The following is a 26,175-nucleotide window of genomic DNA, read 5'->3' as shown; positions in this document are numbered from 1 at the left end:
TTGAACGCACTCTCTGTAGTTTTTACTTCTTCCCCACCTGCAGCTCCCATGTGAAGTTATTTATGGTCTTGGATAGGAAATTAAAGAGTGCCCTTAATAAAGTATTATATATAGTTAGTATTGTATTGAAAAGAAACATAATTTATTTAAAACAACAGGAGAGTTGTTTGATTTGATGTATTCTTGTGAAAAGAAAGAATTTGGTGTTGGTTTTGCAAACAGCCTTGACCTCTAACCTTTAATTAATACCTGCCTTAATTCATTCTGGTTCTTTCTCTTCCATCTCATTTCCATCTTTTTGTCTCTTATTTTGTGAAAATAAAAAAAATATGAAAATTACTATTAGGTATGTGTGTATGCAAAATAAGTGTGTTTGTATGCAAAAGTGTTGACAGCTACTATCTAGTATACCTACACAAGCATAAAGGTCTTTCTAAAGCATCCAAGTAGATCTGCATAGTAATTTTGCTGTTAGTACTTGGGTTTATGCAAAAAACACGTATTTATGCAAATTAAAGGTTATCCTTGGAGTTTGCGTTATGTAGTTAGGCAAAAAGTCAGTATCCATTAATCGTGTATTTACCAAGTGGAATTATGTCTCCTTTTTCAGTTTATAAAAGCTGTCTAAAAGTGAATAGGTAATTAATCTCTACCAGTTAAAAATGAAGTTTAGGATTCTAGTTTGATACAGATGTTGCGAGTTAGGCAAGATGAACCCCACCTTTAATTTCTGATTTGATATTCATTTGAGAATATGAGAGTGATTCTCCTCTAGGCCAGGCAATGTCCAGCTACTTTTGAAAGAGCCCTTAGCCTCATCTAAGTGTTCCTGTAGCCTCGTCTAAGTGTTCCTGCTCTGGTAGGGGGATTGGACTACATGATCTTTTGAGGTCCCTTCCAATCCCCAACATTGTGTGATTCTGTGGTTATCCCAAAGGGGAATTCAGCAGATTTGGAATCCATGTGGAGTGATTTTAAAAATCTGTCCCTAAACACTTACCATTTCTTATTTGACTGCCTGGTTCTTTTTGACAACGTCTGTTCCTCTTGGAGGTACTTTTCCTTATGTGCTCTGCGTGGTCTTTTAAAGCTTCTGTGGTCACCTGGAACAGGAATGCAGGGATGGGATATCAGTGTACAGCTTGCTTGGATCTGTTCTTTTTAAGTGCTTGCTATTTCAAGTTGAATTTTTCTGAAGACTTTATCTCCTCCCATCCTTTGTGAACACGGCAAATAGGATTTCCGCTAGAAGCATTTTATAGGTTCTGTGGTCTGCATTTAATGCTCAGATTCCTTGTGTTGGAATGTCTAAAATACCAGAGACAAAATTATTTGGTCATTATGACAGACCCGACCTCCCTCAGCTGTCTGACCTTCACAAATATGCGTGTGGGGCAGCTCCAAGTCTGCGCTGCCTGCAATGAGCTACAGATAAAGTACCAGATTCATCCTCTTCTGGTGAGGGCAGTTCAATATACATGCATTCTACAGAGGCAAAGCATTTGCAAATAATGTCTCAATCTGGTCATATCTTTTTGTGCTCAGCTCAATTTTTAGCGTAGTATGAATATACCTTTATGTTTTATTTTTTTCAGCTTGCGTGTGTAGGATTGCATACATCACTTGTTAACATAGATAGTATTTTTTAGCAAGCATGTAAATGTTTGCATGAGGACCATTGTCAGCATCATAGGTTAGAGTGGTTTTTGTATAACTGCATGAGAGGGGGAAAAATACCTTGATTTAGTAAAAAACCCAAACCAAACCCTACTATGAAAATACAGATAATGAAAGGGAAGGATTATTTCTAAGGCTGTATGTATTTTTTTTTTAAATTAACTACGTTTTATAGCTGCTTTTGCCTTTTTTTTTTTTTGTTAATTAGTTCAATGGCATATTAAATGAGATTAAAAAAATAAGGATTTGATCTTTACTTAGAGATGCAATGTCAGGTTCCTTAAAAAAAAAAAAAAGAAAAGCAAGTCATCTTTAATAAATGTTTCTAAAGAGAACAATATTTTTTTGCCTACAGTGTAAGCAAGAAAGAATAGGGATTTGAAATAAAACCTAAAAGAAATATTATTTCCCTCAAAATGTTTAGAGGAATTTACTTAATTGCAACCAGAAGTTTGACCTGGAAATGTAATGTTTTGACCTTTTAGCTGTCTGGCTTCCTAAATGTGTTGTTTTGCTCTCTTTAAACTGTGAGAAAATCTGTTTTCCACACCTTTAACCCTTGCGTTCCCTAAAAGTCTCAATACGAAAGTCCCCAAACTATCACCAGCAGCCCATGAAAAAAAATTGTCATTACAGTTTAAGGAAAAAAATCATTATAGATATGTGTTGAACATTGATGTCCATTCTATTTTCATTATAACTGGAAGTAATGGTGGGTGTAATTTCGTGGTTAAATGTGAATAGGAATTTCTTTTAAACATTCCATGTTACCATATTACACAAAATTCCTTTGTGTTCTTTTGTTCTTAAGTTTCATTATCATATGACAAAGGTAGGGAGAAAATAGAGCTTTTTAAATTGCAAACATTTTTGTGGGTTTATTTATATTTGGAAAACTTTCATAAGGCTTTACAGAAATCTATCCAGATAGAGATGGAAAACCAATTCCTGAGAGAAGTTGTGTGCACTTTCTTTGTGTAAGTGATTCAGTGAGTTACGTGCATTTGATTCACTACTGAAGGTTCTAGATGTGTTTATTACACACTGAGTATTTCCATTGGCTCAAAGGCACAGATGACCACAACCAAACCTACACCAGCAAAGCCACCTGCGCCTTAATTTATTAAAAACATATAGAAGTAAATAAAAATGTAGTAGTGCAGCAAATAATACAGGCTTTTGATTGAAAAGTAGGAAAAATGTCCAGCGCAATCTTAAATATGCATTTTGTGGGTATAGTAGCAGGGCTTGGTGTATTCCATCAGCTTAAAACAGGTAAGAGATACTCTAATGCAGAGCAAATTACATTTATTCAGAGAGAAATATTCTGCCTTTGAAATATTCACAATACAGATCCGTGGGGAACAAAGTTCTTTAAATGACAAAGTTTGCTTTAGAGAGGATCAAAGGTGACAGTCTTGTATTTGTTTATAGAGTATCTTTCTCTTATTGTTTTAATCAAGATACTTAGTCTTATATTTTGTGGGCATGCATGTGAGTTAGAGGATATGGACAATGCCTGTCTGTCCTTTTCTGTTGTCTTCCCATGGCACCAGACAGGCTCATGGTGTTAGGTCTTTCATATATTTGTATTAAAGACCTTAAATTTATTATTTAATATGGAGAAACAGGATGTTCTGTGTGCCTTTTTTTTTTTTCCTCCACTTAGCATCTGTTACATTGATGCCAGAAAGTACCAGATACTGAGCTGAGTAATTCAGGTGCGTTATTGAGTAAGCTAAAATGAGCGGTTTGTTACACACCGGTTTGCATTGAGTCTCCGACTCTTTGCACCACAACCAGCACCTGCTTCACTGCCAGACCTGAGCAGCACTGGTCAGATGATCACATTTATGGGTTGTTCTTGGTCTTTTTGATGGTTTCCCATTTGCATCAGAGTTTGTGAGAGCAGAAACAGATTGAGACTTATTTGGAAATAGAGCCTTTCAGGCAGCTGACTTAATTACCTTCTATTGGCCAGCATTTGAAAAGAGAAAATACACTAGGCTGCATTGTGATGACTTTCTACCTATTTGCTAAGCTCCAGAATTTCCTTTTGTTCTGAGTTATTATAAAGCCAACAAGAGTGTGTTGTGTAAAAAGACAAAAACCCGCAAACCTCTGGCACAACTTACTTTATTCAGACAGCAGTATGAAACACGTGCTGGTTCAAGTCCACACGTGTCTATGAGAACTCACTTTCTTTTGAAGTGTCCTTTAGATGACAGGGTAGAAGAGGAGTCATGACCACCATCATCTACCTCTTAGCCCCACTGGGCTATTCTAACAGGATTCCTCAAACAAAGAGATACAAAAACGTTGCTGCAGTATATCAGGATCAGCTTTGAAGAAAGGACCTTTTCGCTTTCATACCATCATTTTAAAGTTCTGCTGAAGGTACCTGCTAGTAGCTTTTCTTTCCTTCTCATTGTCTCCCATCATGTCTTCAGCTGCAGACTGTCAGGCTTTTTTCACCAAATCCTTAGGTTTTGTAGCCATGTGGTGCAATATATTCCTGATGTTTTTAGTGACGCTTGCCTAGAGACATGGTTACTGGTAGAAGATGAAAGTCTTGTCAGCTATGGGAGCTATAGGGTTAGACTCTTTTCCTCTCAGGGAAGAAGTTTTGCAGAAGCTATTTCCTATTACCAGGGAAAAAAAAATAGAGCCTGGAGATCTGTGAAGGGTCTGATTGACTTTATTTGAAAGTCTTTCAACATTATAGTATTGGCACCCACGGTCATGTTGTTCTAATGAACAATAAGAGGAACCCATCATGTCTGTGAAGTTCTGAAAGGTTCATTTCCACATTTTGGTTGGATTTTTGTGCTAGAAGAGACTTTGCTTTGTAGAAATTCCTGACATTTAAAATACAAAATCCTCCCTTTCAAGTCTTTCATGGCATCAAAAAATTTTGTGAAGCTCATGGGCATTCTCAAGGAAAAAAATACAGAGGCCGAAAGGACATTATTTCTTTTTTTTGAAAGAGGCATGTGCTTTAATGGTGACTGTGCCCTGGAAGCCAAACTTGTCACCATCGCAGTGTCTGCGTTCCGTTTTCGGCAGAAACTGAGGAATTCAGCGGTATAAATGATGTTGCTCTGTTTGGATACAGCTGTGTCTGGCCAGCTTGGGAGAGATGCTCAGCTTGATGTGCAAATGGAAATGTAAAAAGCTGCTTCGAAGAGACTTTAGACTCTCCTCTGCTGCTGACTTGTCAGACAGAATTTACCACTGAGTTTGTTTTCCAGCTCTCTCTGGCTTTTGGCTGGTGGCAACTGGTGCCTTTCTCAGCCATTCTCTCAGTTCTCAGGCTCGTTCCAGTGGTTTAAGAAGTCCAGGCACGTGATTTCCTCTGGAATCCAGTTATATGTTCCAAACAGTGAGGATTCATTAATAGCTTGCAGTTCATGTGTTAAAGCCCATCACATGCAATTAATAATATGGTCATTGAGTATGAGATCTACAAAAGGGTGAAATCAAATCTTGTTTCCTATTAGTAAACTGTTGTCTGTGGTAATTGTACACTGACCACCAAATAAATTGCTTTATGTTTATCTGCTTGAATGCCTTCTTTATTAACTGGGTGCTGCTAGCTATGATTGCTTATACATTATGGATGGCTGTTGAGAGACTGTATCTTAAGAGCTGATTTCCAGGACTGGATCCACCTGTCCCTCCCCATCCCGAGTGTTAGTGAGGGGCTGACGTTCTTTTTCCTTCAGAGGTTCTGTGTTCACAGGACCTGTATCAGGTGCATTTCTCATCTTCCAGCCAGATGGTCTCATACATGCTTTTCATCTCGTTTTTTCCTTCCAGAACATCCATGACAAGCAGGCTAAGAAATGCCTTATCCTGGATCCAGTTGGACACTATAGTTCTGATTTTGGAGTGAATTCTGCACTTCTGCTAGAGGAGAGCCCTACAACCTTGCTTTTGTATTATATACAATGGCTCAGTCCAATTTCACTGTTATTTCTCGTATTCTGAAGGTTTTAGACGATGTGCCATGTCCAGCTATCAGAGTTCTGAGAGCAGAGAGGATTCTGCTGGGCATATTTCATCCTGTCTTGACCAGATTCTTTCAAAGGTTAATGTCTTTTTTCCAATCAGGAACTCTGTTCCCTGACAGGAACAAAATCTTATCCCCACATCCTTGATGGGACAGATCTCTCACCTATTTGTGAAGGCAACTGGCCTGTGTTCAGAAGATTTAGCAGGTAGAAGAATAGCACTAATACTAATAAAATTGTGAAGGAGGAAGGAGAAAAAAATCAATAACCTGGTTTTTTTTCTACTGGTCAGCTTGCATCTGTTGTCCCTGGTCTATCCTAGACTTTGCCTCTTAAATTTACATGCCAACATTTGATTTTGAATCTCTTCTAAATTAGAAATAGTGACCTGTGGAGGAAATGCTATGAACAGGTACATTTGTTTGGGAGAAGGAAAGCTGCACAGTTAACAGTAGGTTTAGAATAAAAGGTTCCTTTTCTTGTTTTGTTTTGTTTACAAACAATCAGGAATTTGGGTTTGGTGATGAATAATTTTAAGTGAAGACATGATGGCTAAAAAGCAGTGTAATAATATGTCTGTAGAGTACTTTGAAGATGAAAAGCTCCATATACTGTAAACATTATTACTAGTATAGCTTAATCTATGTGGAATAATTAGTGGAGATTTTTAAATGTACAATATAGTATTTCAGAAAGTGTAATGCACTTATGCATTTACTTTCCCATTGTAGCATAAGATATTAATCCTCTTATTTTTGTAATATCTGCATGTTGCAATGATTTACTTTGTTGTTACTTTCCAAACACAGAGACAGTCCTAATCCAGAACAACCTGTCAGGAAGGTGAAAGAAACATCTGGGCTGGGAAGAAAAATAGGTGTTTTGTTGTTTTGGGTTTTTTTTAAGATGGTTTAAAAATACTGTGCGATGAGAAACAGGTACGTGTGACATATGGAAGTGCTGGGGGGCACTTGGCCTTCTTAGACTTGCACTATGGCTTTGAAGGAGACTCAACTGAATTTATTTGCAGAGCAGGTGCTGGATCGCGCGGGGCAGTGAACACCTGCCAGGCTGCTCCCGATAACCCGGCAGCTCGGAGGCGTTTTCCCAGGCTCTGGCGGAACGGTGCGGAACAGCCGTGGGAGAGACAGCTTCCCGCTGCTCCACGCGGTGCCACAGCCTCTGCTTGGCAGCCGTGTGGAATCACCAGTCCCCTTGGCTCCGACTGCTTCCAAAAATGAGCGGTGCTGGGTGGTTTCACAGTAAAGAGTCAGTGGCTGAAGCTTCTCGGTGGCGTGAGACTATGAAATATAACAAGCAGGGCAAATTACCATTCCCTTAAAAGGCAACACACACTGGCGTGAGTTCAGCTGAAACCAAACTGTGTTTTTTCTAGAACCACTTTTATTCTATCACATTTTGAATTTCAGGTTTTTGTTTGTTTTTCTTCTTCTTTTTTGTTTTTGGAACTTGGATCTGATGATTTGGTGCACAGTATTGAAATAAGAAAAACACAACTCAAAATCATCACCAACAATTTTATTTCTCCTTCTGTGTTGGTAATCTACAAACGGAGCTTTGTCGACCTTGCATGATGAAGAGGAAATGGAAGATTGAGCCAAGTGGGTTTGCTGAGCCTAAGATCAGTGACATTTCTCTCTGTATTACTGGCTGCAGAATGGTGTGTGCAGCTGAAGGTTAAAATTTCTATGATGTGCTTTATCACTTGGTCTGTCCTTCCAGACATCATCAACAGCAGCTTTTGCTCCTTGCTGAGTGTACACTGACCATGTTCCCTGGAGCATAATCCACAGTTTGCCCAAAGCCAACATTAGCATATGCTAATATGTGAGCAGTAGTGATGGTGGACAAGTCTGGAATTGAGAACAGACTTAGACTCATACTGAGTAACTGCCTAGAAAGATTAAAAACTGCAAGGGGCATGAAGTTGTCAGATAAGAACGTTTTCTTGTGGGGCTTATTTTATTGTCTTATTTCATAAAGCAGAATGGTTAATTGGGTATTATATTTTTCTTGAAGGAAGCAGAAAGAGGATATCGCAGTTTTTATAGTTCTCCTGTAACTCTGGAAACTTTAAAACTAGGAAAGTTTTGCGAACTCCAGCTGACTATGGATTAGGTCAGATGTTACATACAAGAGGGTTTCAAAACCCTGTGATACTTTGAAAATACAGGTATCATGAATGTAACATATCTTAAGATTTTCTCACAGTTAGCAATAAGTAACAGTAAATCATCAGTTCAGGCTTTTTCCGCAAAGTCAAGTAGTAAATAGTCATGGAAATTAAAATTATTTTCTAGTGTTAGTCCCTCTGGGCTGAGCTTTTTAGTTCAAATGCAACTCCTTATGAAGGTTCTATGATACTTTCAGACTTGAGCTGACACTGCAGGGATAGTGTCAAGTTGTCTTGATCTCTTACTGCATTATCTATTTTGTTAGATGTGAGGTAGGTATTCCCTTCCAGAGAACAGTTGCTAGATGAATCCAGAGCCTTGAAGAGCAATTTGAGACTTTGTTCAGGCCATTAGTCAATCAAATATGATTAAGCGCTTAACATCTCAGAGAATACCAGGATAGCCACAAGGATAACCAGATGTACATGTCACTAATGCATAGAAGAATTTCAGGAATGAAATATTGTCCTTTACTCTGTGAAAAGCAAAAGATTCACACTTTTGTATTTTAAGTTCTCAAGAAAAAGACATTTGGAACAGCCCAGACAAATGGAGGTGGAAAGACTCTAAATATTTACTGTCTATTTGAAGATTTGTTTGTAAAGTTGTACTTTTATCAATGTTACTTTTTCAGTGTTACAGAGGTCACACTAATTATCACACTAATAATTTATTTATCTATAAATTCCTTGATTTGGCTAACACTACTAACAGTGCTGAGGAATTGTGGATGCCAAACTGGAAATAGCTAAAAGTAATTTTCTTTAATTGTGCTCGTAAATATGCACTTAATAAAGCTGGTGGATTACATCCAGATTTTTCCCTAGCGCTCATCATTTTTAAGGGAAGGTTCAACTTGTCGCATCTTGACTCGATCTCTAAAGGGAAGTCAAATTTTAGGTATCTTCCCGAGGGGAAGCAAGAAAGATGGCTGATAAATTTCAAAGGGATTGATTGCGATCAATAACTATAGTTCTTAATGAGAGGTGATGCTGAACAGCACTTGCTGGTGAACTCCAGGAGATCGTGTGCAAATAGGAGAGTTGTGGACTCTACAGGAGAGAATGTGCATTTGGGGGCTTATTCTTAGAAATAAGTCATGCCTTGGCACTTGCTCAGTAGAGATTGAGACTGGAACAAACTTTTCCTTACTTCTTTCTTAATTAAAGCTTTCCTTACTTCTTTCTAAATGGTTAGATTAGAAGAACAGCAGTAGCACTTAATTTTCTAACTTTTCTGTGGTAGTTGCACCTAAAGTATCTGACTTGTCTTGGAAGCAGCAGTAATTGAAGTCTTGCAAAACCCATCAGAGTGAGGGGAAATACCCTCTTTTGCATGTTCGTTTTGGTGAGGTGCACAGGGAAACTATGGAGGAGGAGTCACTGATGTGAACTGCTCTCCATTCAGTGGGAGCTGGCTTGCTAAATACCTTTATGAATCAAGTCCTTACTGATGTACTCAGGTCATTTGGGAATTGGAGTAGAACAAAAGAAAAAGCTGATTTCCTTAGCCATGGCTCTTTTCCGTCATATGATCTTTTCTGTACTTTTCTTATGCTCCTGGTGCACAAGGATTTCTGTCCTTCTCAAGAATAGAACCTGAAGGAGTCTCTGTGTGTGTTACAGGTTGAGAAGTTTAAACATTTGCATTTCTCACTTAATTCAGTTGAATTTTAGATAATACCTTCCATGTTTATTTGGTTGTTGTTTTGTTTTATCTTTTTTTTTTAATAGCCATTTTTTTTTCTATCAGCTTTGAGTATGTCACTGCTTTTTAGAAGGCAGTTAAGTAAACAGCCATTTGTAGTTTTCTTGTAGAATATGCATGAAAACATTTTAGTGAATAGACTGTAGCCTATTGAACTACTGACCGTGACACTAGGCTGTTAAGCAGATGATGTCTCTGATCAATTAATTGATTTTAATTTATATCTGTGGTTGGTACTAGAACTTGGTGTCTAGTGATTTGTTTAGAATATTCCCCTTTCAGATACTGCTCATACTGAAATCTCAAAAAATTAGTATATTTTCCAAAATATTCCTTTAAAGTTATATTTTCTTACGTATTCTTGAGCTGCTGCTTTCTCTTGATCCTGTCTTCACAGATGTGCAACACCTGGAGACTGGAATGCCCAAGATACCCTTACACTTATTATTATCCCTTTGTTTTATGTTGCAGCCAACGGTTTTCACATTACTGCCTACTTTATGAAGAGATGGATTAATCTCCGTTGTGCTGTAGGGAAGCATTATCGTGGTAAGAAATCAGTTTATTATACTGTTACTTACAATTTTGCATTTCTGGAAGAAAACAAAAAGGAACATAAACTAATACTTTGTCAGATTTTGCTCTACTTAATCCATATGATGGATTTTTTTAAACTGAATTTTAGATCGGTCTATGCCTTTGCATGGGGTAATCAGCTAAGCTACACCAAATTCTGTAAGTATGATGAGACTCAGCATTTTACTGAGTCTCTGCAGGGTGAATCAACTCAAGGTTGCGGTATGAATCACTTCATTATTGCTCGAGTGTCTTATGACATCAACTGTACAGTACAAGTGTATGCAGGAAAGGGCTTTCATTCTCCTCAGCGCTATAAAACCTTTACATAGGTGATGTCATTGGACCAGATCTTTTTTTCATGTTTTCTCAAGCCAAGGAGCTCTGTAAGGAAGTGATATCAATCCTGTCCTGCCAACAGCAATAAAGATGATCACTGCCCTTTGTGTTGAGCTTTTGGTATTCAAAAAAAAAAAGGAAAATAAATCAATTAGGTACCCTGAAAAATGTTTTAAAATATCCATTCAACTATTCAAGAATTTTTTATTTTTATGGGAATTCATTATATTCTTAAATATTTAAATATCTCTTGAAATTCCAACTAGTTGTTCGTATTTGTTGAAGAGATTGGAGTGCTAATTTTGCATATTTCATCAAACATGTTCTCTCAGTCTCCTGGAAGAATAGTTAGAATAGAATAGCAGAATGTAATGTCTGCATTGGGATTTCAACATCGTTTTTTGTGTATTAAATTATAAGTTTTTAAAGCATCAATGAATACCGGAAGATACTTTGGTTTGGTTTAGCCAGCAAGAGAGATTGTTACAAAATGTAGCAATAAAAATGTCTAACTAGAATGAACTTGCCCTACTAGTGCTGCCAAAAAGAGAGGCTCTGATGCTGCAGTCAAAACTTTGCTTCCCCATTAAATTCCTGACAAGAAAGGAACTTCTTTTTGCTGGGTTTTGCTCCCAATAAATAGCAAAATCAACACATATCCTAAAAGAATAAATAATTTGGCACCAATGTTTCCTTTCTGTAAGATACACCTAGTACGTCACACAAAAAAGCGGATATTGAGCCTAATAGAAGAAGAATTTTTCATACTTTAATTAGCGATGCTCGATATCTAAAGTGAACTTACCTAAGAGGCTGTTATTAGAACCCCACACAACAAATTCAGTTCTTGCAACAGTTGTCCAGCTTTTCTTTTGTAGCCCATTTGGAAGGTGTCCGTAGACTGCTCGCAGTTGGAAAGCTGTTGTACTAGACCTTGGAGGGTGGCTTTACAGGTCCTGAGGATACAAGCAGTGCAATAATAGTCTGGACATAAGACATAGTGCGAATACTTCCTTGGACACAGTTTTTCTAACAGACTTGATATTTCTGCAAACATTAAGAAAGACTCATATTCATTATCAAGTTCTAGTAGCTTAACAAGCTGTTGTGCAAATACAGATGCATCTGAGGTCTCTATGTATGCTTTGTCAACCAATGGCAAATGCAAGGTAACCTGTGCCCATCTTTCATTGTAATGACACCAGAAAAATCACAGCTCAGAGGGATTTGTCACATCCTACCAGAGATCTGCTGGTGGTGAAGGAGCAGTACCTGGTAGAGAGACAGTCACCCATATGGGTGACCTCATTGTCACTGGCAAATTGTGCCCATCATCCCTATACTCAATTTGTTGTAAGGAGATATTCTTAAAAAAGAATAATTTTTAAAAAATGTATATATATCTACAAGGTCAACCTCATGTTTTTTTCTGCATGGCTGGTCTCCTTGTCTCTGAAAATAGAGTATTATGGCTTGTTTTTGAAGTATAACATACTTTAAAAATTAGAAACGCTTTTAATAAACCTAAACCAGAACAAAAACCAATGACCAAAAAAACCCCAAAATCTGAGCTGAAAATATGAAGATAGTAATCTGGAAATAATCTGATATGTACAATAACAAAATATCTAGTTAAGCTCATTTCATGGCATTGCGAGGTACAGAATAAAGCTTTGCCTAGTCTAGTCTAATCTGAGAACCTTCAATTTTTAATGCTTTGTAAATAGAAACTTTGTTGTGTTCATAACAAAGCATGTGATCTTGAGTAAAATACATAATCCAGTAGTAGTTAACTGATTTGTTTAATGACTTCAAAACCTGCTGTAGTCAGAGTTTAAAACCTGTAACCTTATGCTGAGTTTTTATTCCAAGTCCTGACTGAATATGATGTGCTGTTTTACAAACATAATTTACAGCTTTTCTGATGAAAAGGCTCATCACCAGAATAGCACAAAAGAAATCATCATTAAGTGGTTTGTCTGTTGGTTCTGTCTGGTCTATTTGTGCAGGGGTGCAGGTGGACTAATTTGCAGCCATGACTGTCCTCTTGGGAACTAAATTTACACTGACATATTGATTATTTTGAATGGTTTAAGAAAGCAAAACAAAAGGAGAGGTGGGATATTGAAGATAGGTAAGAAACTAGTAGACCGTATGAAGTGGGTTAGTGTGCGATTTAAAAAATAAATAGTCTTTACCAAAATAACATCTATATGTCATCATCTATAGTTTTGAACACGCATATAAATTTTGTAACCTTCTTTTCAATTTTTTTTTTGTAGACCTACGTGTGTTTCCAGAGAAATTTATAGTTTGCGTCAGTAGACTTGAATCCAACCCAGGCGCTTGGACATGTGAAAATGATGTATTGGTATGTAGAAAACTGTTCTACTCATAGAAATTTTCTGGTTGATTTTACAGTGGTAAGATGAATGTTTATATTTAGATGCAGTTATTCACACATTTGCGATTGTCATCTTGGAAACAGAAAGTCGCCTTAACAATCGGGCCAAAGTACTCAAAAGGAGATTCTGAAGTGATTCTGAAACAGACAAAAATGGTAATTGTTAGAAACTTGGCATTTTCTGAGCCATATAAGGCTCAGAGAAAAAAGACCATTTAGAAAGCTAAGTATGATTTTAGCAGCCTGATTTAAGAATGTTGGTTTTTTCCTTTATATGTTTTGTCCTGGCAAAATGTTGCTTTCCAAATTATACTGGGGTAGTTTTTAATGTCTGTGGGTTTCTCCTATGTTTTTTTGTTCTGCGAAACAACTCAAATGGATCAGTACTGGCCCAGCTGGGAAAAAAAATCCCCAGACATTTATGGAGAAAAAGGCACTGGTGTGTAGTTAAATACCATAAACAATTCTACTTAAATATTTCATCCTGGAGGCTTTATCCAGGGTCAAAGGCTTATGAATTTTATGCTGCAGTTAACTGCTGATTGTCTCTGGAGTGCTCGCATTGACCAGGCTATTTCTGCTCACAGTAAGAATCAGAATTACACGCCGAGGTCTATGTATATTTTCGTAGTTTATCTTAGATGTATTGAAGTATATTTCACTCTTGGAAGAAAAAAATTCTCCTACTCATTCAAACTGCTTTAGAAGTACTTTGCTATTTTGAAAATTATTACTTTCTCATTATTGTCTTGAAAACTACTTATATGCTTTAAGTAGAAAATCCTGTCTCTGCATTTTGACTGAGCAATAATTATAATTTTTCTTGTTTAAATATCTCTCATGAGATACCCAATTCCCCTCTTTGGTATTTTTAATCTTTCCATAAAATAAAAGATGAGAAGTTTTCTTTAGTTTCTTTCACATGATTCTGTCTGGTAAGGAGAAGACAAATGAAAAATATAATGATGTGGACTTCAGCTTGACTTTCTCAAAATTTGATCTGATCTGTGGGATCTCCTGGTTATTTAAAAAGCGACTTTAAACATTTTTATGTTTAAAAATAAATACATCTTTTAGTGGGATCATACCCTATTCAATAATAAAGTCTTGGGAGTTTGCTTTACTTACAGATGCAATAGTACGTGTGCATAGAACTGGCTGGAACGGTCAGTGTAGTATGTTGGTAGGAGAGAATAGGATAAAGTTATCCCTAAACCATCTTTCCTGATTTGGAAAACTAACAAGATGTGAACAGCCCCTCAGTAAATGTATTGGAGTATCTTTTGAATTCTTGCCACTCAAAATGTCCACTCCAGACTGTTTTGTTGATCCAGAATTTCTACAGCATGTTAGTACCAAACTTGTCATATAATCCAGTTCAGTACTTTGCCAAACTGGAGGAATGTTTGATTGCCACTGAGAGGCGATTTCAAACTCTGGGCACTCCAGAAGTAAAAACCAAAGATCTCCATATTGTGTGTGTGTTTTTCTCTTTGCAATTTAGTGGTGAGTTTGCTTGACCTCTACACTAGACTACAAAAGACCACCCAGAAGACCTTTCCGTTGATATACTCCAGTGAATTCTGTCATAGGCTAAAAATGAGGCATATGTTTTGTTTTCTTCTGTATGTTGTTTGGGTTTGGATAATTTCCTAATGTTGCATGCAAGTTCTTTTAAATGTTTAACCAGCTCACACCCTTGGTTTTGAGGGCTTATCTGCGTTTTATAAAAGTGGTCGACTATACATTAATAGAGAATTTGTCTCTTTTCTTTGTTGCTTAATGTCTTTGCGACCGACTTAGTCAAGACTTAACAATCTCTTTGCTTTTTCGGTAACTGCTTGTGTGCTGTTTCACAGTTTGGGTCAAGCTTTCATTCCTGAGCTCTGTCAAGATAAGCCAGGCTCAATGCCCTCCTTCCCAATTACTTGGAACCAGTTTTAAGTCAGCCTGACGCAGACACATTTCTTTTACTCATTGCAAATCTCTTTTTTTATCCATCTATCTTCAACACTTTATTCTTTGCCTTTTCACTGCCTTTCAGGTTATTCTCTCTATCTCTGTAACAGGCTGTGCTTAAACCAAGAGTTTCAAGGGATGTAGCCAGATATCAAATTAAATTCTTATGTCCTACGTTTTAGGAAAGATCGTAATTAGATTGCTCTTGAGTTATTCACAAGCAAAAACCTTAGCATCAGTTGCTGAGAGAAGCAATTTGAAGCTTTCTGGGATGCATCTTGTAAGACTGAGGAACAGGTGGATTAGGCAGCCTGTCAAATTAGCTTAAAAAATTGGAGAGCGCTTCTAAGGAGTAGAGCTGAAATAAAATAGGAGAAAATCTATTGATGTGTGATTTTCTGTTTTCTAAAATCTATTTAGAAATGGCTGTTCCTGTGGTGACATGTCAAAATCAGTCTGCAGGCAGTAATAATTATTTTGGAAGAAGGGCAATCTTTATTAAAGAAACAATACAGCAAGTTATTGAAAATACATAAACAAATTGGAAGTCTCAAGGAAAAGATGGAAGAATAGCATGGCGGGGTTTAAACATCAAACCATTGTTTCCTATTTTGCCAAACTATGTTTGTAATCTTGAATAGTTTTATCTTGAAAAAGACGACAGTTTTGGGAACATGGCAAAAGAGAAAACCCAGGGAAATATATAAGAGCTCTGGAGAGATTAGTCATCTTTGTCAATGACGACATTTTCTTGATGATTATTATGTAGAGAGCTAAAATGGAAAATTGGAAACGGGTTATCTGAAGAAATTATCTGGAGAAACAGTGGAAATGGAAATGGGTGGAAGGCTTATAGGAGGCTTGTGAGCCTTTGAAAATGTGCTAACAATGGAGTATTCATTGATAATCACATCAGCTTTATACTAGAATCTATGGGAGGAAGCCGTTGTAGGGAAAGCATGAAGTTAAGCTGCTGATGATATTAATGTGGAAATCTGAAATAACAATTCTTATGAAATTATTACTCTTAAAAAAACAGCCAAACAAAAAAACAATGTAGGTACACAAGGAAAAGAAAAATGCTAAAGATATACCCACTGCTTATTAAAACCCTAACGGAGAAATAAAACCAAGCTATTGCATCATCTTCATAAATGTATGATTTTATAAACTGTGTTATTGTAACATACTTCAGGTACATTAGACAGTTCTCTTTCTTAAAATGTGTATTGTAAGAGTGTAGGTGACATGATTTGCTTGGCTTTTGATTTTGCTGGGAAGAGGTTTCTGGTTCTTTCATGAAAACATGTACATTTAGCTGTAATTAACAGGGGACTTAATGTTTAGAGTATGTGCTGCTGGAACAGTGTGTCTGTTGGAAAGTAGAATGAAAACTTTTGTCTGCGTAGGAGCAATTTGTATAGATTAGTAGAAGACTGTGTGGAATTAGGTTATCTTAAATAATTGAAAGACTTTTATTGCCAAGTGATATCGGATTGAGTAGGGGAAGAGGGAAACGCTGTGGAATACAATTGCACGATTCATAGTGTATAAATGCTAATCTTGGCATGGAACTGTGTGTGTATATGTGTATACATATATAAAATATCACAGTTAACCAGTTGTAATAGTGGACTACTACTGAACAGGTCAGTCCATAACCCCTGTAGTTCTAGCTACATATTCCTTTCCCTTATGGTTACAATGGACCAAGTGATTCTTCAGTTAAGAATGAATTAGTTCAGTGACTTGATCCAGCAAAGCACAATTTCTTTGTGAAGTTTCTCTAGTTTTTATAGGAGGATTAATTTTCCAGCATGTCAGTTCATTCAAATATCTCCTCCTGTACCCACACAGTTGCCAGTTGTGACACAAAAAATGTCACAGGAGCATGTAGCCAGGATTTGGAAGAAGAGAGCAGGACCACCCCTTCTGGTAGCAGCGCTTAGTTACCCTGTTGTGGGAGTAAGGTCCGAAACACACATTAATGTTACATTTGTTATAATACTTGTCTTATGAATGGGGTTTTATTTCATTATCCTTTTTAAAAATTTCATTCAATGGAGTTTTCATGTGTTTTCAAACAATATGCTAAATTATTTTCAGTCATTGTAGGAAACATAGGTAGAGGAAAACAATATTAAGCTGTTGTTTGGTAACTGCATGAAGAGGGTTCACTACTTTTTTCAAAAGGTAGCAGGGGGAGACAACAGGCTAATGGACTCTATCCGAATACCGCTTAATGGAGCGGTAAAGAATTGTGTTTCTCTTTGAGTTTTTGCTTTTGACACTTCAAACTTCTGTCACTTTTTTCTACTTATCCTTCATATTCTACTCAAGCTGATGCAAGGCAGATGATAGTGAAACATACAGTCCCTCCAGCCTTCCTTTCCCTTCTCTCAGCCCTTGGTGTCTGTCTGTACTGGCATGTGTGGGGAGCTGGGTTAATTCCTTGATCCCTCTGAAAACAAAGGATTTTTGTTGTTTTGAGGGTTTTTTGTTGTTGTTTGCATGGTTAGCTTTCAGCTGCATCACTTCATTTAGACTCTCGCTGCATAAACATTGGTGTTGGTACAGAGACTTGGCAGGACCATGTGTTGGGTAAGGGTGAGATTTCCCTTTCAGTGTCAGGATAGCTTTAAATTAGACTGCTCTCTCTGAGAAACTACGTCACAAAGTAATGACCCTAACGTCTTTGACTCTGTCATAAAGACAAACGCTTCGGCAGTTTTACAATATTCCCTTTTGTCTCAGTTGTCTGCCTGTTCTCCTTGGAGATCCCCACTCCTGGAGCAGTTTGCCAGAAGGGATGTGAGCCCACAGCTTGTCTTGCTGCACATCACAGTCCTGTAGGTTCATGCAAACCAAACCACCCTGGTTTTTAAGCTGGGGCTTTGAATTGGAGCAGCTGGGGCATGTGTGTGTGTGTTCCCTTCTGCCAACTCCACAGTGCAGGTAGGAACCTCCTGCAAAAGGGGAGGGGACGATACCTGAGAGAGGTAACGCTGTGAATTGCCTCAGCGAGATTTGCCTGAACTTGTCGTGGTTTCTTCTTATAGCTTACAAGCTGACTGATTTATTTTCTGCGTGGCCAAAGTCTAATAGCTGTCTGCTCTATGTTACGTGAATGATGCAGAGACGTGGACAAATGATGAAATGAAATCTGACACAATTATTTCAATTAGTCAAGACTGGAGAAGGCTGTGGAGAATTTCAGAGGAACCTCAGAGAAACAGAGAGAGGGGCATGAGGACTAGAAATGAAAATAATCTGTTGATAAATGCACAGTATTTTTACTAAAAAGAGCAATTAGAGTGTTTATGTGTACTACTGAGTGAATTAACTGTCCAAGCTCTGGAAAAAAGGCCAAGATATTGCGATAAGAAACTGATTTGAAAATCTTCATTCCATAGCGTTATTTATCTGAAAAGCAGAGAGAATATTATATATGGAGTGAAATAAAAAGTGACACCTATTAGCATGAAGACAATTTAAGTTGAATATATCTTCAATAAAAGATTATGTGCCTCTCATTGTACAAAATCCAGATGAAGGACAGCAGAAATACAAAAGGTCTTGTAACTGCATTATAAATGATTAAGCACATAAAATGATTTCCATATGAAGCAATCTTCAAAAAGTAGGGACAAATTGAGTAATCTTTTACTGATTTCGGTAGTTGCTTGTTATACGAGTGCTCCAGTTGATTTAAATGTAACTACTTAGCAGCATTCACAAGATCTCATTTGTCAAAGCCTTGTGGTTATTTAAGATATTATCATCTGTCATCATCCTTTCACCTCCCTCATTTTCCTCTCCCCTCTCACTCTCTCGCTGTCACAGCTTATGCTGCTGGTTAAGGCGGATCTGAGCTACGATTCTGGATTTTATGCTGAATAATGTTCTCTCTGAGGACTCGGAGGGGTCTGGCACCTCCAGCAAAAGTGCGAGGGGAAAGCTGGCAGTGGTAATATTTAAAGCTGCATTGAGCTAAAGGTTTTATTTAGCTGCTGTGCATCTGTGAGATTTTGAAGACTCTAGGGCTTAAAAATATTTAAATTACTTCAGTTTTTCATAATAATTGTTTTAAAGAGCAATCCGTTCCTCAGCTTTCAGCACGGCTCTCTTACGACTAATAGGAATTTCATAGCTTGACTGAACAGTAAGATGAAATATATGATGGCAAAGCTCACAGAAGGATTTTTGAACGATTTGTAGTGATTTGAAATTATTTGGATCCCCAGGGATGGGGATGGATCACCAGTGTAAGCTCAGGAATCTCGAGGGCCTTGGGGATGGTGGTGATGGTGGTGTTTGCAGTGGCAGCCAAACTAAAACAGTAAGTTGTTGAACAGAGTAATTATCTCCTGGGCTGTGTGGTTCTGCCTGGTTTACATATTTTTCTTCTCTATAACCAGCAATATCAAGAGTATTGGTTATTCTTTCCAAGACCTTCTACAGTTGTTAAACACTATTGCAATGGTATGAAGAGAACTACTTGTTTGTTGGTTTGGCTTTTGTTTGTCTGTTTTACGTTGATGTATTCTTTTTGAGATTTTTTTTTCCTATAAGTGTTGAAGTTCTAAGTATAAGAATCATGTTGTTGTACACATCATGTACTATAAATAGTATTCTGTCATGTCGTATAGCCCATGCTATATCTGGAAAGATAAATACAAAGTTCAGTATTACTGGTAGGTGTTTAGACAGCTGTACTGGTTGTCTCTGATATCCATTTAGATTTGGAAGACAGATAGAGGATCCTCATGTCAGACTTAAAAAGCTGTAGTACAGGATACTCATGTGACAACCAAGTAGCAAATTCCTTCCCACATGGTTTGTAAGGAGGGGAAAGGGGTTGAGTTCCACATAAAATTGCTATCTTCTGATTTTATAGAAAAGTCTATAAAGTATAAAACATGTATATCTTGCATGTCCTCTTTTATAACTACTGGAGGCAGGAACCTTAAAATTGATGGGAAAAGCTAGCTAAAGATACATCAGCATTAATCTACTTTACATTTTTCTTCAGTGTCACTGAGAGAAGGTGTTTTGGTTGAAAAGCTATTGTTTTTTCCTTCATTTCTTATCAGTGGCCACTTCCTCTGAAGATAGAATCTGAGTCTTGTAGCATCAGTATATAAAATCAGAATGATTAATAGCTCAATTACTTTACATTAATTTTAATGCTTTTGCCTCGAAGCAAAAACACACAGCATGTGTCACGTGCTTCTCAGTACGTAAATAAATCGTGCGTTTCAGGAGCACCTTCTGTGGCTTTAGAAAGTGTTCTGTATGTTGGTTTTATGTGTGTTACAGTTGTGTATCGATTTGTATAAAGGCCTCCTTGCAACTTCAGCTTTTCTATGAAGTATCACATTTTATTTGTTTTGTGCCATTTACAGCTTATTAGGAATTTTTCTATTATCTAGCAAGTGTTCAAACGCAATACAATAGTCTGGGTTTTCTGCTATATGTAAAATGTCATTAAAATCCAGACAAAAAGACTTGAAGGGCGTGAAGGCATTTTCCTCATAGAAGTCATCTATTTTAAGCTAATCTGATGATGCTTTGGGGACTTTTGGAGTGTGTGGAGTTGCCAGGACTTATCGATCACGTGAGAAACCCAGGTTCACGTTTTTGAGAAAGTGGAATTTGTATCACAGGTGCCTGTAGCAGACTCAGCCAAGTCTGAGACTAAATAGTAACGTTCATGGGGACTCTTGACAAGCAAAAACTTAAGATCCATGGTGTCAAATCAAAATGAATTTTGGTAGCAGATAATGAAGACTCTACTGATCCAGGAATTAGATTTTACTGTCTATACTCGGCCACAGGGAAGGTGCAGTTTTCTCTGGTCCTTACTCAAATTCCAATCTTGTCCAAAGAGTGTATTTTTAAAACCATCAGCATTCCTTGAAAATACCCATTGCAAATGGGAAATCAGTAGTCCTATGTGTAACATGGAATGATCCTCATTAATTTTTTTTAACTGTGACTAACATATGGAGCAGGACAGTCCATTTGAAAATGTAGAGCAAGATTCCACAAGCCAAACTAAGGAACTGTATTTCAAGTTGAGAACAATATTCCTTTATTGGAAAACTTCTATGAATGCTTTACAGTGGCAGTACAATTCATAAGTAAAATTTCTATGGCAGATGCATCACTGCATTAAAAACACTGACAACTTTCCATTGTGAAATTGCAGGAGGGTTTTCCTTCTTGTGGGCTTGGGCAGGGCAGAAAACAAGACCCAAAGCTCCGTCCTGTTGATTTTCCATCAGTTAGATGACAGGATCTGGTTCATCCTTCCCTGGCAAACATCCTCACGTTTTTTGGGAGCCCGTTTCTGTTTATCCAGTTGGAAAGTGTCCTGGATGACCTCTCTCAGCTGCCAGTCATCTCTTAGAACACTTTTGGGATGTAAAGCTTATCTTAGATGGCTGAGTTTGTGATACTGCTTAGAGTGGCATTAAGAGAAATGCAATTGCAAGCTCGCATAAAGCTCCCCTAAAATAAGTGCTTCTGTCTGATTCCTTTTACTAATTTTCATTTTATTCACTTTTTCGTGTCTGGGATAATACTTTACTTCATTGCTTCATCTACATTATTATATTCAGAGTCCCCTCCCATATGCCACTCTGATACTAAATTTGATTTATTGGACTCGTTGATGTTTTCTCTTAAGTATTTTTTGATGGGCAAATTGAGCCACATTGATAAATGCAATTCAGAAACAATGTGTGCCTTTTATTGTGGGGTGGTTTTTTTTTGTTAACCAGACATGAAATTTAATTATCCCTTAGTGTCACTTTATTGGTGCATAAACATGTGCAACTCTTACCCTGCGAAGAGACAACTAGAAAGTATGAAACCAAATGAGAAGTGGGAACGGGGGGCTGTGGTGGTTGTTCACTTTGGGAATTTTTCTTTCAACCCAGCATCCCAAAGCCTGGACTGAAAGGGAGAAAAAAATCAATGTTTGTATGAGTATTATTGTCAGGCTGAAAAGGCCAAACCTTTCACTCTTCTTCAGGATAATGAGTTGTAAGGATTCTTCGCAAGTGCACATCCACGAGTAGCTCTTTTCCAGGTGTTTAATGCTCGAGAGAGCTGCAGATGGCAGTCACCACTGTTATATTTTTGAGGATTCCTTTTGCGTTTTGAGTGCGATAGCAAGCTGAGCAAGATAGTAAAAAAATGAATTTTCAATTTGATAAGCCCTAAAGCAAGTGTGTTTTGTGCCTAACAGTCATATTTCTATGCAGGTCTTAGTAAGAGGTTTGTTGGTTTCTCTTTTTTCTCTTTGAATAACTACTAAGGATCTTAAAGTGAGGTTTTGAGGGGCCACTGTTGCGAGCAGGTAGGGTACTAAGTCTTTGTCAGCTTCATTTCTGCAGAGTTTTAGTGACAAAAAGAGCTGAGCTTACCCTAGGATTTTAAGAGCACGTATTTCTAATAGAACTTGGCAGTTCAAGGGCCAAAGAAGCATTTTAATCTTTTGTGCCCACCCAGTCTCTATACAAATGTAAATATATCTGTCTTTAACAATTTGCCAAGAAATGTGGTTTTAATTTGTTAGCAGCAATCCCACTCCCTGCAGCTCTTTCAGAGGCAAAGTCACAAGTCTGGCGGTGCTTTGACGTTTTTCTCTGTCATGGTGTCATTGTTTATATGATGTCTGCTTCTGCTGTCCTCCTTTTTATGCCTGGAATATTTTTCTTTAATTATTTCACTGCCTAAAAGGAATTTGGGATTACTAGACAGGATGAGAACCGATTAGCTTTTTTTTTCGTTCTTTAACAAGTCCTGAAGTTCCCATAGGAAATAAATAGTATTCCCAAAACAGACGGTGTTTTTTATTTTTTTTTAATTAACTAAAATTATTAAGTCTAATAAAGAAAATAAAGGAAGTATCACCAATAATGGCTGAGTGTCTTGGTAGTATATGGAGTGCCCATTGTTGTTATTTATGACTCTCTTTGCCTTCTATTGTGGACTTATTCCAGCCTTAGGGAGTTTACATCACTCCTAATAGCAAAAGGCTCTCTGGTTCCCACAGAGTCTTTCAAAGACTGACTCATATGCCTTATGTTAATTGTTCAGCTCTCAAAATACAGCACTTACAGGGTGTGGTTCCAAGGGGAAAATCTACTGTACTTAGAGGGCATGTTCAGAAGTGTTTCACATATAAATCATTTTGATTTTTTAATTTTTTTGAACGCCTTAACCCTTTTCTGTCACTAGGTGATAAGTTATTTGAAAACAAAATAAAAAGTTGACGATGGCTTGGTGAGGGAACATGTGAGCCCTTCAACTCTGGACCATTAACTCCGGTCTGACTCAACTCACAAGTGACACGACTTCGTCATCTTTGCCTCTCTCCGGGGTCTGTTCTTTATACCGTGATGTAACGCTACACTCCAGGCAACGCTCGTGCCCCATCCGTAACCAGTCGCAAGTCAGAATTGAGCTTTATTGCTTATCTGCAGCGCTGAGTTTGGCTGGGCAGGAACTGTCCCAAGTCCTCCTGCATTTTGTACAAAGTGCTATTTTCCACCCATTTTTTACCACATCTACACAAATTGCCTTAGCGGACTGGTGGTCCTGCCCCAGTGTGCCATGTTGATGTCCTCAGTTGAGGACTGAACATTTCAGAGAATTAGCCTTACCATAAAGCAGAATAAGGAGAGTGTGTCTGTTCTCTGGCCACATAAGAGTGCGCTCCGGCTGCTTTGATGCAGAACGATTGTGCAAGATCCTTCAGTCTGAATGTTACTGGAAATCAGAATAGTTTCTACAGACTTTACAGTACAGAGTCTTTGTCCTCTCTTGAAAATAGCAAAGCCGTTGACTATCTTAATAACATTCCCCTCTTTAATAGTTTACAAAATATGAAAATGTATTTAGTCAAATGAGGGGAATCCATACCTCTAACAAGAATAGAAGCAGCAATTAATCCCTCAGATTAAACTAGTTAGGCTTGATTTCTGAGGTTGAAATCACATTGCATGTATGTCCCGTGTGTTTTCTGCCCGCTGTGTTGCAGCATGAGTGGACAGAACCTCCTGCATCTCTCAATGCACACAAAAATGTTTGCGTAACTTGCGTCTGGAAGGAAGGCTCAAAACAGCTGTAAGGGTTTTGTTAAACTGTTGAAATGGCTTTATTTCTTTGCCTGACTACCCTCTTTCTGCTTACAAAACAGGAACTGGCTTATTCTTTGAGAAAGAGCTGTGAGGTTTACCCCCTCTCCTTTAAAACAGAAATACAAATAAAAAGGGGGAGGGCTTAATTCCCTAGAAGCGATGGGTTCCTGAGGGGTGTTCCAGGCAGTGGTCGTGGACACACTTTGGCCTCCGCAGTTTTTCCTCTACTTTCTTCGGTTCTTTCATACCGCCTGGCTCCAGTGTACTAAATTCATAGTGCAGAGCAAGAAGTAGTCAAAGTAAGCACCTCCTATGTTTGAGCCTCGATCAGAAGTTGCATCATGCAGGCTGATTTAAGAAATCGTGTCAAAGAAAAGGAGATGCACAAAGCCTCTTCTCTTCTGGACTTTGGCACATGTTTTTTTCCCCTCCCCATAGCCTCTCAGATAATACTTTTTTTGAAGTAGTTGATAGTGAAGTCAGCAAATGGCCCTTCTCTCATTGAGATTGTTTCATTGCGAAAGGAAATGCTCACAGCTTGAAGAAAAGGAGTGTTTTCCTTCCCTCCCTCTTGCCCCAATCTCATATTATAGAAAACCACGATGCTGCTGTTAGCTGAGACCAGAAAGAATTCCCCTGTTGTCCCATAGTAGCCAACCACTACAAGCTGCGAGCGTTTGAATGTTCATGTTTAAAGTTTTAACCCTTGCCTCCTTAACTGAGCAAATAACGCTCTGTATGTTTTTTGGTAAGCATGGAAAATTATGGGAATTCTTCTGAGAATAATTGTATAGACCACTGCGCCAGTCAGTCTCTTCAGAAAAAAAACAACTGACAAACATGCTCCTGTCTGCAAGAGGGATTCCTGGCATTTGTCACAGTTTGAGCCACAAAGATGTCAAATATTTGCCAACAGTTTCCTCAGACGGTTTGGAAAGCTACATCCTTTACATTACAGTCTTATTTGTTTGTGGTGTATTTTAGCATATGAAATATGTTCGTTGGGAGTCTGAAAGGGGAGGGAACTGACTAGACTCCCAAATATTAAAAAGATTAAAAATGATTTTGTTTCTCTTAGGCAGCTCAGATTAAAATAATAAAGAACATCTGTAAGTCTTAGTATTAGAAATGGAGTTTTATGTTGAATAATCATAGCTTGATGTGTCATGTTTTAAACCTGTATTTTCTTTTGGAGCAGAAAGAAGAACTTTCCAATGGGACGTCTGAATATTTTACTGAATCTGCTGAGAACAAGAAGCTTAAGATTAGTCTGAATGAACAGATAAAGCAAGACATCTTGAAAGAAATGTATGTCACTATTCTCTCTAAGGTGTTAAATTTGTAATCTGGTAAAATTTAGATTAAGAGAACCTAGCCTATGTAATAAAATTTCAAATAATATAAACTTCTTTACAAAAGTTTATTTTAAATTACTAAGAGACTGCTACTCTAGTGTGGATGAGCACATAAAGCAATCGTCCTTGTTTTGTACAGCATGAAAAAAGCTATTACAACCCACGTAGAGATCTCACATAGCACTAGGCAGAATCAAAACAGGGTGTTTTTTCCTTGAATGAAGCTCGGAGCCAAAATAAATATCTGATATTTGAATCTGGTGAAAAACACTTTGCAAACATATTTTCTTTGTTCATTTGGAGAGTCTGCAGTGTATCATGGTGTTAGTCTGGATCTTTGGTCACAGTTCAAGGGTGTCCCCGCTGTAGCAGATGGGGAGGGTTGGTTGGTGAGCTGAATGTTTTCCTAGTGTTGTGCTGTACCATGAGGCCATTCTTGGTTGCTCAAGCTGCCAGCAGCCCCAAATGAACTGCAGAATTGGGAATTAGCTGTGAACCCTGGCAGCTCTTTACCCCTGTTGTCTCATCTGCATTGTCTTTAGAAATGAGGTTAGATTTGGAGGGATGCCAGCTCTACCTATTTTGGAAGAGCCCTCTTTCTGAGGAGCTCAACATCTGCATTGACAGAGCAGCGTGGCAGGATCCACAGTAATATCTTTAGACTCAAAATCTTACATAGACAGCTTCAGAGCTTGTGCATAAGCCCATGTGAAGTCCAGATTTGTAGGTGACACGCTGCTGAGGAGCATTTATGCACTGATGCTCCATCGGGTCCCTTGTGATCCCATCTTCCTCTAT

The 26,175-nt window shown here is 37.8% G+C and overlaps 1 protein-coding gene across 1 annotated transcript in view; it reads left to right on the top strand.

The window, feature by feature from the left end:
- SLX4IP (SLX4 interacting protein) overlaps positions 1-26,175 on the top strand; it is a 74,178-nt gene that overhangs the window by 45,617 nt on the left and 2,386 nt on the right. Inside the window, exons 6-8 of the mRNA XM_080341385.1 lie at positions 10,064-10,141; positions 12,790-12,878; positions 25,221-25,330. Of these exons, the coding sequence (XP_080197511.1) occupies positions 10,064-10,141; positions 12,790-12,878; positions 25,221-25,330 (277 nt within the window). The remainder of the gene's footprint in view (positions 1-10,063; positions 10,142-12,789; positions 12,879-25,220; positions 25,331-26,175) is intronic.

This window comes from Nesoenas mayeri (genome assembly GCF_963082525.1).
Source record: "Nesoenas mayeri genome assembly, chromosome: 3".
Taxonomy (NCBI): Eukaryota; Metazoa; Chordata; class Aves; order Columbiformes; family Columbidae; genus Nesoenas; species Nesoenas mayeri.
The sequence above is the reverse complement of the archived record's forward strand: the minus strand, read 5'-3'. Positions and strand labels throughout refer to the sequence as shown.